This window comes from Fistularia commersonii, chromosome 26, assembly GCF_037954325.1.
Source record: "Fistularia commersonii isolate RoL2024-O1a breed Wild chromosome 26, RoL_Fcom_v1.0, whole genome shotgun sequence".
Classification (NCBI taxonomy): Eukaryota; Metazoa; Chordata; class Actinopteri; order Syngnathiformes; family Fistulariidae; genus Fistularia; species Fistularia commersonii.
In genome coordinates this window covers 2777484-2795041 of record NC_141309.1, presented here as the reverse complement: position 1 = coordinate 2795041, position 17558 = coordinate 2777484, and the positions used below count along the sequence as shown (strand labels likewise).

Sequence of the window (17558 nt, the reverse complement as noted above, 5' to 3'; positions counted from 1 at the left end):
TGAGCGAGGGAGCTGGACCGAGTAAAACGTAGAAAATTTGAAATATGTCCCTTTGACTGACAGTCGGTCTGTCCAATCAGACCTTTTCTGACACGGGCGTCACTGCGCAAGTGCACATAACGGAGGGTTCTCGCAAGCTAGCGAGTTAGCCTCTGATTTATGTCTTCTAAACTTATGGGTATAAAAATGAGCGGGGGAGCTGGACCGAGTAAAAAGACTAAAACGTGTCACTTCCGAATTTAATGGGAAGTGGACTTTGTCATTTTCGAAGTGCGTTCGCCTCATCTGCCGGTCTGCCATTGCTATACCGAAAAAAAAGAAATGTTGAGCGTCATTTTCAAACCGTTCATAACAACTACGACACTCACTTCCCTCCGAAAAGTGAGTTGAGAAGGAAAAAGGTGAAGGAACTAAAACCCCAGCTGTCAGGAAAACAGTCATTTTTCTCAACTTCAACTATGCTGCCGACTCCATTTGAGTCATCAGAATAAGGTATTTACCAAAAAAAGTACTCTTTTTTTAGTGTCCCATTAGGGTTCATGCAGTTATGCAAGACCCACAAACATTTATTGTGTTAAGTATGCTCAGTAGATATACAAACAAATACATGTTCAGCATTTTTAGTAGACAAGATAGAAATGTATTGATCCAAAAGGGAATTTTTTTTTTTGTCACAGTTGGTTGAGGGTTCAGGAAAAGTTGAGGGTTCAATTCCCGTCTCTTTCCGTTTGCACGACGCTGAACTTGTCGCTGCCATCGGCGTGTGAATGGAACCCAGCTTGAAGCACTTTTACACCACAAGAGTAAAAAACAGTTGCTAGTTGTGCTCGCTATCCATCTTTTTTTTTCCTTGTTGTTGTCACTCCACTCGGATCGCGTTTATTTTTGTCATTGTTACTGTCACTCTGTTTCCGTTTTCCTTTCAATTTTTATTCTGTTGTCTATTCTTATCCTTCTTGTTGTTGTTCTTCACTCCACTGTCTATTTATACTGTATATACTGTCTATTTATTTGTGGATGTCTTTTGCAATCTTTTAACTGTCTGTTTTATTTATATTTAAACAGCGGACCCTCGCTACTTCGCGGTTCACCTTTCGAGCCCGAGCGGATTTTTCTTTTGTAATTTCGGTTCTTGCGATTTATCGTTCTTCAGCTTTTTTTTCACGGTATTAGAACATTTTTTCATGATAAAATAAAAATAAATATTGATATTTAAAATAAATAATAAATATAATATAATATAATATAATATAATATAATATAATATAATATAAAAAAAGTAAAATAAAGCTCAAATTAATTTTATAAAATAAATGAAATACGAGATCTCCTTAGCTGAACAAAGATACCCAGTATCGAGACCTCTAGCTCCAACTTGTAAACAAGCGAGATCTAATACGTAATAAGGGCTTTTTACCAACTGAAATTCATAACGCCGACGTGGACATGGCGGTGAGGCCGGCACCCCTTCTTGGAGGAGTCGGCTTCTCCGACGCGACCCCTGATGACATCATCGGCTTAATAAACCACCATTCGGATCCGTCGACGGACGAGGGCATCGAGGGTTCGTCGAGGGTTAGTATAAATACCATCAAAATGATCACGTCTGTACTTTGCGGAAAAAAGCGAGGGTCCGCCGTACTCATATTTATTGACCCTGTCATCGTTGCACTGCTGCCACAAAAGAATTTCCCCTTTGGGGATCAATAAAGTATATCTTATCTTAAGTAGAGTCCCAGTTTCCGGATCGACTCGATGACCCGCCCCGATCCCCGGGATGGGCAAAGTTGCGGCGGAGTTTTTAAATCGGCGCTCCAAACGAGGCTTTCGTGATTCCCGTCCTTCGGGTTGCAAATCGAACGCAACACGGCGGCGGCCTCCAAGAGGCGGAAGCTGCAAAGATCCCGACGGTTAGCTTGGGGTCCCGTCCCACATCTGCACCCGAAGTTGTTCGCAGTTCATCGAAACCAGGCGGGAATATCCGAACCGACTTTTCCCATCACCGTCATCCGGGCTCGGAAGCGCTTCGTATCTTCACGGCCGCCGCTTGCGGTACTCGTGTCGCCAGATTTGCATGACGTCGCGCCGAAGGAATTGCAATGAACTATACGGCTACGTAACCCGTGTGTGCCAGAGGGGCTGAAAAAAAAAAAAAAAATCCAACTACGTAAACAGTTGGGAGCAGTTTATAGAACGGTTTTCTCCTGCAGACTGAAACACATCCATCCTCACCCCAACCTCCCTCCCGGTGCACGGTAGGCAACTCAGCCAAAGCACAAACACACTGCCGCTACTATACTCACACACACACACACACACACACTCCCTCGGCTGTTTTGTACTTTCCCCACCCCTCTGGCAGTCAGCGCTGCGAGGGAGGGAAGAGAGGAAAGGGGAAGAGGGAGGGAAGGGAAGGGAAGGGAAGGGAAGGAGGGAGGCCAGACCACCCTGCTCTCATGGCAGGGCTGAGTGTTTACATTGCCGTGGCTCACTCTGTAATACATCTGGCATTCTGAGGCCGCTCTCTGCAGCCAGGGAACGGGGGAGCGGTGGAGGGGAGGCATGGGCGGAGGGCGAGGGGGGGGTAAAGAGAGAGACCTTTCTGGCAGAGAGGAAAAGAGAGGTACACAAGAGAGACAGAGGGAGAGGAGGAGGAGGTGGAGGAGGAGGAGGAGGGGGAAGGGTAATTCTCTCCACAGTCTCCTGTGGTCGGTCATTCGCAGGGCTCTGGTTTTTGAATAAGAGCGAGAGAAAGAATGCAAAATGTAAACACGGAGCCCGGAGGTATCTCGGGATGTCATTTGTGAATGGGAATGTGTCGGGCGCGATTAACGTGCTAGATTTTTTTTTTTTTTTTTAAAAAAAGGAGAATAATAATAATAATAATTACATTGCATTCGGCAGACGCTTTTATCCAAAGCGACTTACAATAGAGGACATAGGGACTGCAAATACACTTGCAAATACACGATGCACAGGAAATATACAGAACAGTAAGCTTGGATTAGTGAGTTTTTATTTTTTTTTTGTTTTTTTTTTTTGACAAAGACATACACAAACGTACACACACACACAATGAAAAAAAAAAAAAAGGGGAAAGTTACCTCGCATCCACCTCCATGGGTAAAGCTAATACACACAAAGCTGCTTTCAAATGAGCCAGAACTAGCGCTCTTGGAGTGTGTGTGCACGGCTCCAGAGGTGCAACCCCCCCCCCATCCCCACCCCAAACCCCAACCCCAACCCCGGCGCTAAATCCCTCACCAGCTCGCCTGCACTTTTCATCAACTCGTAAAGTTTAACACAACACGCTGGAATGTTATTCCATCGACAGAGGTTTAATCCCCGTTTCTCATGAACCGATAAGTGCGCGCAAAACTGGAAGAGTGTTCGTGCACACACACACACACATCGGTGTGCAACTCCAGGGTCAGAAAGAGAGAGAGTCAGAGAATTGCGTGATCAAGCGGAAAACACAGGGAGTGGGTTCGGTGCGTGACTGCTTCGGAGGGAAGCGGTTGCTGCGTCGAGTGAAAGCGAAAAGAGGAAAACAGATGAATGGAGGAGGAGGAGGAGGAGGAGGAAAGAAATGGCAGTTGGAAAGAGCTATCTTGGTTCTGGTCAACCACCCACTCATTCGGCGAACCCCGAGGCTCCCGGAGTTCTCGACATATGCGGGCGCGCGCTCGCGTTTCAGGCGCGCTCGCCGAAAGCCGTATAATTCAATCACGCCGACCGCCGCATGGAGGGCCCTCCCATCTTCATCCACAAGAAAGGACGTCGAGTCTCCTCCGGCGAGCACCGAGCGCCGCCGCCCTCTTCCTCCTCCTCCTCCTCCTCCTCCTCCGTTGCAGCACAACAACAAAACAACCGCTAACTCTCGTCGACTCGGCTCTTAATCCCAGGCGATGAGGAGCAGACACGCGATGAAGGTCAGGCGAGTCCCGTCACACGAGGAAGGAGGAGGAGGAGGAGGAGGGGATCCCCGAAACCCGGCCACGCCGACATGGACCGGCGGAGCGGCGATGGATCGGGGGTTACACCCCGAGGAGGTTCCCCGGTTCGATTCCCACGGGAGGCCTTTCTGCTTTGGGTTCCGCATTTGCCAAAATGTGTGTATGACACACTGAATGGTCCGGATGTGACGCTCGAATGGTTGCATGTGTTTACGTGATGCATGAATGAATGAGTGAATGACCTGCGACGGACACGGTGACAAATTGCATGTCTCTATATGATGTATAAATGAGTGAATATTTGCATGTCTCTATGTGACATCTGAATGGTTGTATCTGAATAATTGCATGCACAGTGTACCCTTGTTTTCGCGGGGGTTACGTTCCAAAAAGAACCCGTGATAGGCAAAATCCGTGGAGTAGAAACCTTTATGTTTTTTTTTTACAATTATTATACAATTAAATACTCTATTATACATTGCTGCTGTCGTCCTTATGTTTTTTCTTCCTTCTTTATGGAACGAACGGAAGATTCGTTAATTCCGTAATGCCGACCTACAGCCGCGTAGCTTTTACCTTCCCTTAGCATGTCCAGAAGTTTAACTTTATCTGCGATAGATAGCATCTTCCGCTGCCTTTTGGGCCCTGCAAGGTGCTTTTGTCGCTCCAGAGCGTTTTGTCAACATTATGGCTTTTAGAGAAACTGGAAATTGCAAGAGAAGTTGCACATACGTGATGTAAATTTGTCAAGCTGTTTTACGTACGTGTACATATTTAACTGCGACGTTATTGACGCACAGGTAGAGAAGAAGCGGAGTGACTTTTTAGCCAATCAGAATGCAGAACACGATGCACGATGCTAATCCGTGAAGTAGCGAAACCGTGAAAAGTAAACCGGGTTATAGCGAGGGATCGCTGTATCTGCAAGACATGAATGAGCAAGTGAGTATTTGCACGTTTCTATAAGATGTCGTGCGTACGTGAGCAAACGGTTGCACGTCTTTTACGACATGAATGACAGGATAAAAGATCGTAAATCTCTACAAGACATGAATGAGCGAGTGAATATTTGCATGTCTCTATACAGGACTGTCTCAGAAAATTAGAATATTGTGATAAAGTTCTTTATCTTCTGTAATGCAATTAAAAAAACAAAAATGTCATACATTCTGGATTCATTACAAATCAACTGAAATATTCCAAGTCTTTTATTATTTTGATATTGCTGATTATGGCTTACACCTTAAGAAAACTCAAAAATCCTATCTCAAAATATTAGAATATCAAGAAAATTTGAATTTTTTTTTAATTGCACACAATTTTCTAATTTTCTGAGACAGTCCTGTATATGGAGAGGGCGAATGCACATGTGTTTACATGATGCATGGATGAACGAGTAAATGGTTGTTTGCATCTGCATGATGCGTGAATGAGAGGGTGAATGTTGTATGTGTCTATATGAAATGTGAGTGAATGAGTGAATGGTTTGCTGCAGGGTCGCTGCCCATCTTCTGCCGTGATCTGAAAACGCATCTCTTCACCAAGCACTACCCCACTAATCGCACTTAGCCCCACCCCCCAAAAAAAAAACACGAAAAAAATGGCCGACTTCTGAATAACGACTACTGGTACTTTGGATTTTCGGTTATTGAACTGCAATTTTTGTGAGGTGCTTTGGATAAAAGCGTCTGCTAAATGTCTTTAATGTAATATAATGTAATGGTTGTTTGCATCTATATGATGTGGAAATGAGATATATGGCGGAGCCCAGCAGGGATGGACTCCAGCAGCCCTGAGTGCAGGATAGGCGGAATAAATAAATGGATGGATGAATGAATGAATGAATGAATGAATGAATGAATGAATGAATGGTATCATGCGGTGTAGCGGCGAGGAAGGGGTCACCACGTTCACCGCCCCCTGCTGGAGGACTCGCTGAGAAGTTACACCGATCCACCCTAGTAACTATTGATGGTCCCAACATCTGGCGTATGTAACACTGGCTCACACACACACACACACACACACATATATACAGGACACAAACAATGACGAGTGACAGCTGCAACTTGTGCTGCTTTTTTTTTTTTTTTTTTCTCCTCCTCTCTACTGTTTGGACCCGCCGCCCTTCCTCCTGCTTTGAGTCTTCACTCTGCACTCAGGCCACAGGGTGAGTATCAGGTGAGGATTTAAATAGTGGGGCCTCTACAGGATGACCTCAGGGTCCCGGGGGTCTACCCTCGTGGCCCCCGGTCCACAACGCGCCCCCCGAGAAAGCGCCGAAGGAGGGGGTCGGGCTGCCTTCCGTCTGCGGCCTCGAGACTACAATGTGCCCTCGTCCCGGCTGTAAATCACTTGAGTTTCAGCTGGAAGCGCACTCAGCCGGCTCCGCGCCCAAAACAAAAGACGTCCCCTGGATGCCGCCGGCCCCCGACTCCCTCCGCGCTAAAGCTACCGGCTAACCGCAACCCGGCGGGGATTACACACACACACACACACACACACACGCACACACAGTCGGGCTCATCCACCTCACCCTGGGTTTCAACTTCAACCCCTCGCCCGAGGTTTAAGCTTCAAAAAGCCCCCATCGGTGCGTTTTCTCCTCCCCGTCGGCCCCGGCGTCGCGGCTCGGACAGCGCCGCATCTCCGACCTTCCCTCCCAGCGCGGAGCGAAGGGAGGAGAAGCGAAGGCTCGTCCGACAGGACAGGAAGGCCAATGTTTATGTGATACTGTTTTAATTAGAGGCAGGTGGTGCTGCTATTTTCTTTACAATTTGGCCTGTGTTTGCCTGCGCCGCGAATGCCAAGGGGATGGCTCCGTTTTCCATTTGCGGCCAGGAATCACTGAAGGGCTCTTATTTCTCTCTTCCACATCCTCGCATTGTGAATGTGGCTTAGAGTTAATCGCCGCGAGATCATCCGGACTCATCCCGCAATTCGAAACTGGGGTCGGGGAGGGGGGGGGGGTCTCGGAGACGAACCCGGTGCCAGTTTGCATCTGTTCCGACGGTGAGAGAAGCTCGCCGAGGGCAGCCGGCCACATTTCTGTGTGTGTGTGTGTGTGTGTGTGTGTGTGTGTGTGTGTGTGTGTGTTGGGGGGGGGGGGGAGGTTGGGGTACAATACTACAACTTCCTGTTCCAGCAAATGATTTCCTGTGAGTGCCAAGGTGGAGATAAACACAGCACTTATCTGGAGTGTGGAAGCAATCTGCGCCAAAACACGATCCCGCTATCGGTTTCATGTGGTCAAGGTGAAGAGCGGGATAATAATTTAAGATGGAAAAAAAAAAAAAAAATAGGATTATCCGTCACTTAACGTTCCTCCATCGCCGCCCCTCCGACCCCCCGGTTCGACACAATCGTCCCTTTGTGCGAGCTCGCTCCTCGCTCCCCCATCGGTCTACGTCGCTCTGTGTAATAAACAGAACTTCCTGTGTCTGAGTGTTTATAAACAGCGCTGAGCGAGTGCCGTGTGAGAGCGGACAAGGAATAAAAATAAAAAAAAAAACGGCGAACACGGCGGCACGTGACGACGCCGGGGACGAACGGCGAGCGATGACAGACGCCACATTAGGTCGCTGTTAAAAAAAAAAAAAAAAAAAAAAAAAGGAACGTAAGGCCGTAGTAGATCGGAGATAGTGGTGCATCTGTGTGTGTGTGTGTGTGTGTGTGCGGGCCACACAGCTCCCCGGCGGGGTCGTTCACGGGTCGGCTGCGAAGGGCAGTTCCAAATGAAACATAAACAGCCCGCCTCTGTCCTCTCCCTCGCTCTCCTCTTCCTCCTGGACGATGGGCCGGTCCCCCAGCGCGGCGCTCGGCGGCCCAGGCAGAACTAATCTATCCCTCAGCTGTGCAGCCTAATCTAAACAAACAGATCTCTGCCGACCAACATCTGGAACCCCTCACACGCGGGGCCGAGGAAACCGCCGCTGCCTGTTTGTCGGTGTCTGTGTGTGCACGGGCGGGTCAGTCAGCCGGCGTGAGTTCACGCGCTAGACATCAAGCGGAGGTCAAAAAGACGGATGGGTTTCGCCGTTCCCGCCCCTTCCGGAAGCTCCGCGCTCGGCGTGCGAAAGTAAACGCGCGGGGAAAACATCCGGGGGCTTGCGAGAAGGCCCCGCCCCCGCTCCTGAAAACGTCTCCGCGGGCGCGCAAACAGTTTACCGGATCGCGCGATAGCATCGCCGATGGCGAACGATCGAGAGATTTCCGACCGCCAGAGCCGAGATGTCTGCGCTTACAATTACGCGTTTTGCACAAATGCGCGCCAGATCGCAATCCGGCCGCTCGTTGCGTTGTGTGTTGTCCGCGCCAGAATCGGAACTCGTGGATCGTTGCGGCTAACCTTTAAAACGGCCAAACTGCAGACTCCACTGCGATCCCATCAAATAATACAATCGCGTTGCCGTATCGGGTAGAATTTACACCCGTGCAGGTTTTGGAGTTATTAAATAGACACACACACACACGCGCGTCCAGACAAAGTTCTCGCTTTGTTTACATCGACGAGGTCCGGCAGAACCTCCACGGCGACGGGCCTCTCGGAAGAGCGACCGGAAAAACCTCCGATGACAGTGAACGGAAGAATCATCAAAATTCATCCATTCACTTATTATATAATATACGAAATATTAAATATACTGTCTTTTTTCCGATTGACCTGCCGCATGTTTCTGGGCTGTTGGAGGAAACCTGGAGGAACCCGACGCACGTGAACGTGCAAAAACACACCGAAAGGTCCTCTTGTCGGATTCAAACCTTCGCGGTTTTTATACGTACTGCTCCGAAAATAAGGGAACACTTAAACAACAAAAGTCAATCACACGTCTGTGAAATCAAACTGTCCGCTTAGGAAGCAACGCTGATTCATTCTGACTTGTTTTAAGGACATTACATCATAGTTGGATCAGCCTGTCGTGTGTTTTTCCACTTTCATTTGGAGCGTGTCTCCAAATCCAGACCTCCATGGGTTCCGAAAATTGATTTCCATTGATCATTCTTGTGTGATTTTGTTGTCAGCACATTCAACTATGTAAAGAATAAAGTATTTCATTAGAATATTTCAATCATTCAGATCCAGGATGTGTTATTTTATTGTTCCCTTTATTTTTTGGCGCAGTATGTATATACACTGCTCAAAAAAATAAAGGGAACACTTAAAAAACACATCCTAGATCTAAATGAATGAAATATTCTTATGAAATACTTTGCTCTTTACACAGTTGAATGTGCTGACAACAAAATCACACAAAAATGATCAATGGAAATCAATCGTATCAACCCATGGAGGTCTGGATTAGGAATCACACTCAAAATCAAAGTGTAAAAACAAACTCCAGGCTGATCCAACTTTGATGTAATGTCCTTAAAACAAGTCAAAATGAATCTGTGTTGCTTCCTGAGTGGACACTATGATTTCACACAAGTGTGATTGACTTGGAGTTACATTGTGTTGTTCAAGTGTTCCCTTTATTTTTTTGAGCATGTGTGTTGGAGTCCGACAAGGAGACCTTTCCGTGTGGAGTTTACATGTTTTCCGCGTGTCTGCGTGGATTTCCTCCGGCTTCTCCGGTTTCCTCCCGCACTCCGAAAACACGCCGCAGGTTAATTGGGGAAAAAAATTGGGAAAAATTGCCCCGAATGAGCGAGTGAGTGAATGTTGTCTGTCTCTCGCCCAGTGACAGCCGAGATAAGCTCCGGCTTATCTTCTTCCAGCGTCAGAAGATGTAAAAATATATCTATCTATCTATCTATCTATCTAAACACCCCACAGGTCACTGGAGCTGCAGAAGCCTCTCAGATAAGTGTTGAAATAAGTGAAGAAATTCAAATCCAGTTGTTGTGAGAAGAAGATTTTGACATGCAAGAATTCATGCTGTCATACAAACATCATATAGAGACATAAATCATTCACCCTCTCATTCAGACGCCGTATAATAAAATTTTACCGGAATAAAAAGGTTGTTCCCTTGGTTGGACGTTACAACGCCACACACACACACACACACACACACACACACACACACACAGTGGGGACCCCTCCAAAAGAGAGGATGTGGCATGTTATACGTCTGTTTTAATATCCGATCGCGTTACCCGCGTGTCCTGCCGAGGGAGGGAATATCAAACCGCTCTGTCGCCGTGCAAACGTGACGGCTATATATCCGCAAATACACACACGTACGTACGAATTCCTCCCGTGTATTTTCATTGCTTCGGCGAGAAAAAAAACAAAACTCCACCTCTCCATTCATGACTACGCCAGCCTACTCTAGCCCCAAGTGCTGGAATGCAGATCAAAGGGGAAGGAGGAGGAAAAAAAAGAAAAAAAAAAAAAGATCTCCACCCCCCCCCCCCCCTCCACCATCCAAGCACCACCCATACACACACACACACACACACACACACACACTGCTCCTTTCTCCCTTGAAAAATTCATTTCGTCTAAAAGGAATAAAAGAAAAGGGGGGAAAAAAAAGGGAAATAAAAGAGAGAAGGAGCGAGCGGCTGATCGGCCTCACAAATAAGTTCCTGTCCTCCCTCTGATTTTCTCTTCTCTCTCTCTCTTTCTCTCTGCAGCCGGAGACAAATCTCTCTGGAAAGTTGAGAGCTGTCCAAAAAAACCCGGACCACACACACACACAGAGTCTGCGAGCAGTCAACTGCTGGGGGCAGGCGGACACACACTTTACACACACACACACGCACATTCTCACAAAATGGCGGCTTTGGCTTAAAAAAAAAAAAAAAAAAAAGACAGAAAAAAAAAAAATCTCCACTCCAAAAGCTGCTTATGAACTTGGCGTAATTATAGTCGGGCCGGATTAATCCGGAGTTGCGAATAAATAAGATTATTTATAAACAACAAACAATCCGGCGGGTTTGTTTGGCCGAGCCGAAGGTCCGACCCGTCAGGATGTGCAATCATCTCGACCCCGCGCACACACACACACACACACACACGCTGACCAGATAAATACACCCCTCCAGAGCAGCCAGTGGCGGGCGGGCCTTACCTTCCACCCAGAGTTTCTCCACGTCCGTCTCCAAGTTGGCCGCCCGCAGGCCCACGGCGAACGCTCCGAAGATCATGAGGCCCACGACCAGGAACTTTCCGCAGTTCTTCTGAATGTAGCAGCCCAGCCTGAATAAGAGTCTCTGGAACTTTGCTCGGAGCCACAGAGGCGCTCTCCTGCCGGTCGCCTTCCCCTGCAACGACACCACAGGCCCCCGGGGGGAAAGTCGGGGGGCGTCAGAAGGCCCGAAATACAACCCTCACCTGGAAATCCGCAGCTGGGGTGGGAACGGCGGGGAAAACACAGGGGGGGGTTCGTTGGGATTTCGGTCATTGAAGGATACGACGTCGAGACCGAATGGAGGAAAGGGGTTCGAAGACGATACGGGGTCCGCATCCGCGCACGTGCCGGCGGGAGGCCATCGGGAATCACCGTCATCCCGGCGCTCCAGATGGGAGCGAGGAGATGCTGAACCAGAAGGGACTTGACAGCAGAGAGGGAGAGAGAGGGGGGAGCAAAGCCTCTGCAGCTGGACCTCCAGCACGGACAGGAGATAGCTGTCAGATAGGAACACCCCCAACACACTCACACACACACTTGACGCATGCATGACCCTGGATGGTTGAGCTCCATCGGGCCAGTTAAGAGAGGGGGGTCACGCACATGCACGCACATACGCATGCACACACACCGGTCCTGCAGCCTGCAAGGAGGTGGTACAGTGTTTGTGATCGGAAGAAGAGCTGCAGATACATGGATCCCTTCACTCGGGTCTGAGACCCTTTGACAACTTCCTACGTGTACGCGCCAGGTGCACGACAGGGAGAGGGACTAAGAGAGAGTAGGAGGGATGCATGTAGTCCTACCGGGGCGGCGGAGACCGTTACGCGGCGCGGAGGCTCACCGCAGCCGGACGCCTCCTCTCCGCGCATCGGCGTCCGACCACCGGGGTGGATGAGCGAGGCAGCCGGGGGAGCGGGGCGAGGCAGCCGGGGGATCGGAGCGAGGCAGCCGGGGGAAGCGGAGCAAGGCAACCGGGGGATCGGAGCGAGGCAGCCGGGGGAGCGGAGCGAGGCAACCGGGGGAAGCGGAGCGAGGCAACCGGGGGAAGCGGAGCGAGGCAACCGGGGGAAGCGGAGCGAGGCAACCGGGGGAAGCGGAGCGAGGCAGCCGGGGGAGCGGAGCTGGGTTACCCGGGGATCGGAGCGAGGCAGCCGGGGGAGCGGAGGGAGGCAACCTGGGGAGCGGAGCTAGGTTACCCGGGGGATACGAGCGAGGCAGCCGGGGGATCGGAGCGTCGCTGCCCGGGGATCGGAGCGGGGCTGCCCGGGCTCCCTCCGGCCGGCTCCCCCTCCTCCTCCCCCTCCGCACGGTTACCTAGCAGCCGCGGGACGGAGTCCGTCCACTTCTCGGACCGCGAACACAATGAGATGTGGAGGGGGGGGGGGGTGCAAACACACACGCTCACAGACACACACACACACGGAATACTACTAAAAAAAAAGCACCTGGGAGATCTGCTCCAAAGCGAAACCCGCGTCGCAGTAGCTCGGCCGCTGCAGATACTCCAAATCCGGCGGCGAGCCGCGGGTCGAGTCCCCCCGGCTCCTCCGCGTCACCCCCGGCCGACCGGGGGCTCCGAGCCCCGGCGCGGAGGGCGCACTAGCGGCCGAGGCCATGTTGCGGGGACGGCGAGGAGGAGCTGACCGTGTCCCAGTCTATGGTTTCCCCGCGAAGGCGTGTGGCGGAAGGCAGGCTGCGGGAGATCTCCGGGGCTTCATGCTGCTGCAGGAGGCGGCGAGTCAAAGTCTGCGCCTCCCATCCCAACATTTCGCGATCCGGGACGCCGCGCTCGCTCCGTCTCTCCGGGAGGATAGTAAAAAAAAAAAAAAAAAAAAAAAAAAAAAAGTAAAATGAAAAAAAAAAGGAGGAGGGAAAAATGGGAATAAAGAGAGGTGGGTTCAGCAGGCGGGGTCCCCGCGCACGGCGGCTCGTCGGGCTGCAGGGCTCCGGGGTCGTGGCATGCTGGAGGTGGAGGCGGAGGGGGGTCTGAGCGCTCTTCCCCTGGGCCGCGCTGGGGTTCAATAGACGGGGAGAAAAAGACCTCGCTCCGTTTGGAGGCAGGAGGAGGGGTTGCACGGAGGAGGAGGAGAGAAGAAGAAGAAGTAGGAGAAGAAGAAGAAGAAGGGAAAAAAAAAAAAAAAAAAAGTGTGGAGATCCCGCCCCCGGGGGCTGGCTGTCCGTCACACCGCGGGCTTTCCTCGCTTGTGATTGGTTCCAGAAGGGCAAAAATTACTCAGCAAACACGACTATTATTAGCTGCTTAGCAACAGCTCAGTAAAGTAGGGGGACCACCCAGGCTTGGGGGGGGGTCATATCTGCACCCCCCCTGCAGCCGGGAGGGGGGGACAAATCCGCTTGTTGCATCCGGGAGTTTTAAAGATTTTTTTTTTTTTTTTTGAGGGGGGGGTCTTCTGCTCTGCACAGGCCCCCCTATAAACCTCTGTTTTCTAACATGTGCGGACTGCGCATGCGTAATGGGGTAGGGGGGTTAATTGCTCAGGGTGACCCACTTTCTCATTCTGAGATTTGGTAGAGTGGTGACTTCTGAATAACGACTGCTGGTGCTATGGATCTTTGGTTATTTGAATTTTGTAAGTCGCTTTGGATAAACCTCGCCACAGGAGGTCTTTCCTACCTGAGGCGATCAGACTTTTTAATTCCTCTTCCTTCAGCCGGAGGGAATATTCAAATCTTTGTACTTTTTAAGACCTTAAAATACTTTATAGCCTTGACTTTTACACTTTGTGGTTTTATTTGTATTTCTTATTCTCCCTCCTTCCTACTATTGTTTATTATTGTTATGTTTTACTTGAAACTCTGGCACAATTTCCTTCGGATTAATTAAGTTATTCTTATTCTTATTCTTATTCTTATTCTTATTCTTATTCTTATTCTTATTCTTATTCTTATTCTTATTCTTATTCTTATTCTTAAAAGCGTATGCTAAACTGTCATATAATGTAATGGAATAAACTTTATTGATCCCCATAGAGGAAATTCTTGCGTCGCCGCGGAATGACAGATCTGTGAAAAATAAGTATAAATAGACAGAAGATAGCAAAAACATCCATAAATTAATAGACAGCTGTCATGTTTAGGGAAGGTGTTTCTGACCCAAACGCAAGGACACTTAGCAAGTAAAGGGTTCAATTGTCACAGCCGTATTACAGTATAGAGACATGTGTAAATTATAATAATATAAATTAAATTAAATTAGTTTATATCAAAAGGGGACAATGCAATTTCATAAAACAAATGAATAAAACGTGAGTAAAAAAGCCCTAAAAAAGAGGCTATTTTTCATCTGTAGTTTTCATCTGTGGTGTCAAAATGGCAATAAAATGGACAAAGACATACATTGTTGGACACAACAGCAACACAAATATAACAAATAAAATATAATATTTACAAACTATACAGTGCAAATGGGGGATATAGGTACAAATGATTGAAGAGAACATGTGCAATAGAATATAAAATATAAAAACCTAAAAAGAAATAAAAGTAGCTTGTACGGTGAATGTTATCAGATGATGTGGGGAGTAAAAATGAAATCGGTATCCAAATGGTTTCTCCCTTTTCTCAATATGTAGATAAAACTGAATACAATATATACAGGACTGTCTCAGAAAATTAGAATATTATGATAAAGTTCTTTATCTTCTTTAATGCAATTAAAAAAAAAAAAAAAATCTTTTTCATGATATTCTAATATTTTGAGATAGGATTGTTGACTTTTCTTAAGATGTAAGCCGTAACCAGCAAAAATAACATAATAAAAGGCTTGCGATATTTCAGTTGATTTGTAATGAATCCAGAATGTAGGACATTTTTGTTTTTGTAATTGAATTACAGAAGATTAAGAATATTCAAATTTTTTGAGACAGTCCTGTATATATAAATAATCTAATGCTTAAAAGGGGCACAAATCTTAGATTTTTATGGCGATTCAATGTAGAAAGCTATCAACTATTTAACATAACATGAGGCTTCATGTTAGATTATCATTATTATTACCATTATTATTATTTCACCAAAGTGTAACCTAAGATGTCACACTCACCAGGCACTCACCATCCAGGAGTATGTGTGTGTGTGTGTGTGTGTGTGTGTGTGTGTGTGTGTGTGTGTGTGTGACTGGGGACGTCCAGACAAATCCACCCCCCCCCCTAAAAGTCACATAATTATGGGGCGGATGAAAGTGGGGGGTCACCCTGCTCTGCGTCGGGAAAGGATCACAATTACACGTCTGTTCTCCTTTGACCGCCTGGGTGGTCTTGTTTACCGAGCCTTCTCTGGTCACGTGACCGATCCTCCCCCGACCCCGGACCCCCAACCCCCCACCAAAATAGGTGTTAACCCTACGACCCTGGCAAAGGACAGTTTACGCTCGTGCGTACGCCTCACACCACCTCCGCTCGCAGCCGTCAGAGGCAAACACCAAATTGTGAATCTCGCAAAATTTGTGTGCACAAGAGCGGCGCTGAGCGCGTCCACCTTACAGCAACCGAGACCGACGAGAAGCCTTTACGCCGACCTTGGGGGTACACGTAGATTCTTTGATCGCGACTATAATGATAAACGTGAATCCATTGTGTACTCGTATGCAACTTTATTAGCAGCATTTATTAGCAACATCGCGCCAACAACATAACATGAGTATAATGAAGGCTTCATTGTCTGATCGCTGCATCTTATGCAGAGCGGCTCGGTCTGCGGGAATCACCTGTCACATTTCAAGTCGAACTCCTGGTTTAGTCTGTTAAAATCTTTATTTTTCTTGGAAGTTGTAGGCTCTTCTTTCAGTCCTACGTCTGCTTTTTACTCATTTTGCTAGCTTGTGGGTAACAGTTTTGGCGCCCAAGTGACCGAGAGATTACGGCCATTTTTTTCACAATAAAAGATTTTTGATTATTTAAAGATAATTGATTATTTCTTTGGTGGCCCGGTACCAACTGATCCACGGGAGTTGGGGACCACTGCTCTATATGACGTATGCATGAGAAGGTGAACGGTTGTATGTTAAAGTTAAAGTCAACGTCAGCTTTATTGTCGATTTCGAGAAGCCGTTTCTCTCTTTGGACATGATATTAACAAAATGAAAATTAAAAGTAAAGTGCGCAATAAAAAAAAGAAAAAACAGGATGAACACGAAAAATGCCAAAAAACGCAAAAGACTTGCACAAAACACCATACGTTTGGAAGAACGAGTGGCCGCTGCTTCTGCACGCGCCGCCATCTTGAATCTGTTTGACATATGTTTTTACATGATTTGTGGAGGAGACGGTGAACGGTTGTATGTCAAAGTCAGCTTTTTTTTTTTTTTTTGTCAATTTCTCCACATGTACCAGACATACAAAGGAATCAAGAAGACTTTTCTCATTTTCCTACGGTGATATGAGATTACCAAAATAAAACTGGTGTGCACATTAACAGCAAAAGCGCGCAATAAACAAACAAACGGGACAAGTGTGAAAAACGCAAAAAAAAAAAAAAAAAGCACGAAACATCATACGTTTCGGGTTGCCGCTTCTGCACGCGTCGCCATCTTGAATCTGTTTGACGTATGTTTTTATATGACGGGTGGATGAGAAGGTGAACGGTTGTATGTCAAAGTCAAAGTCAAAGTCGCTTTTTTTTTTTTTTTTTTTGTCAATTTCTCCACATGTACCAGACGCACAGAGGAATCAAGAAGATTTTCTCACTTTCCTACAGTGACAGGAGATTGCCAAAATAAAAATAGACATCAACAGCAAAAGTGCACAGTAAACAAACAAACGGGCCCGGGACAAAAAAAACGCAAAAAAACTAGCCGAAAACACGAAGAGCGAGGGGCCGCTCGCGTCGACATCTTGAATTCTAATAATGGGAATCAGGTGTTCCAATCACTTCACTGGCCACAGGTGTAGAAAATCAAGCACCCAAGCATGCAGACTGTTTTTTTTTTTTTTTACAAACATTTGTAAAGGAATTGGGCCGCTCCCGGGACCTCGGTGAATTCCAACGTGGAACTGTAACAGGAATCCGGTCGAGAAATTTCTTCGCTCCTAAATATCCCACAGGCCGTCGGCTTTATTTGAAGAACACGGACGTGTTCGGGAACGACGGGAACCCGGCTTCAAAGTGTAATCCGACGGAGCGTAGTCGGCGGATGCTGAGGCGTCGCCAACTTTCTGCGCGGTCAATGGCAGCAGATCTCCGAACTTCACGTGGCCTTCAGATTAGCCGAATGGGTTTTTCAAATGCAATGCAAGGCGCCGGATGCACAGGTGTAAAGTTTGCCGCCACTAAACTCTAGAGCGGTGGAGACGCCATCTCTAAAGTCACGAATCGCGCTTCTCCATCTGATGGACGTCTCCTTATGGTGTGTGTGAATGGTTGTTTACTCTATATGAAGGGCGGATGAGAGGGTGAATGGTTGTATGTACAGAGGAACCGAGAAGACGTGAAACGAACATAAAAATGGAGTGCACATTAACAGCGAAAGCGTACCTGGATACAGTCTACGCAACGGGATGAG

General features: G+C 47.8%; 1 protein-coding gene across 1 annotated transcript in view; it reads right to left on the bottom strand.

The window, feature by feature from the left end:
• ptch1 (patched 1) overlaps nt 1-12903 on the bottom strand; it is a 65085-nt gene extending 52182 nt beyond the window's left edge. The window contains exons 1-2 of the mRNA XM_086173718.1: nt 12484-12903; nt 10976-11168 (exon numbers count right to left, since the gene is read on the bottom strand). Coding sequence (XP_086029844.1) covers nt 10976-11168; nt 12484-12654 — 364 coding nt within the window. The 5' untranslated portion in view covers nt 12655-12903. The remainder of the gene's footprint in view (nt 1-10975; nt 11169-12483) is intronic.
• Nucleotides 12904-17558: the final 4655 nt, after the last annotated feature.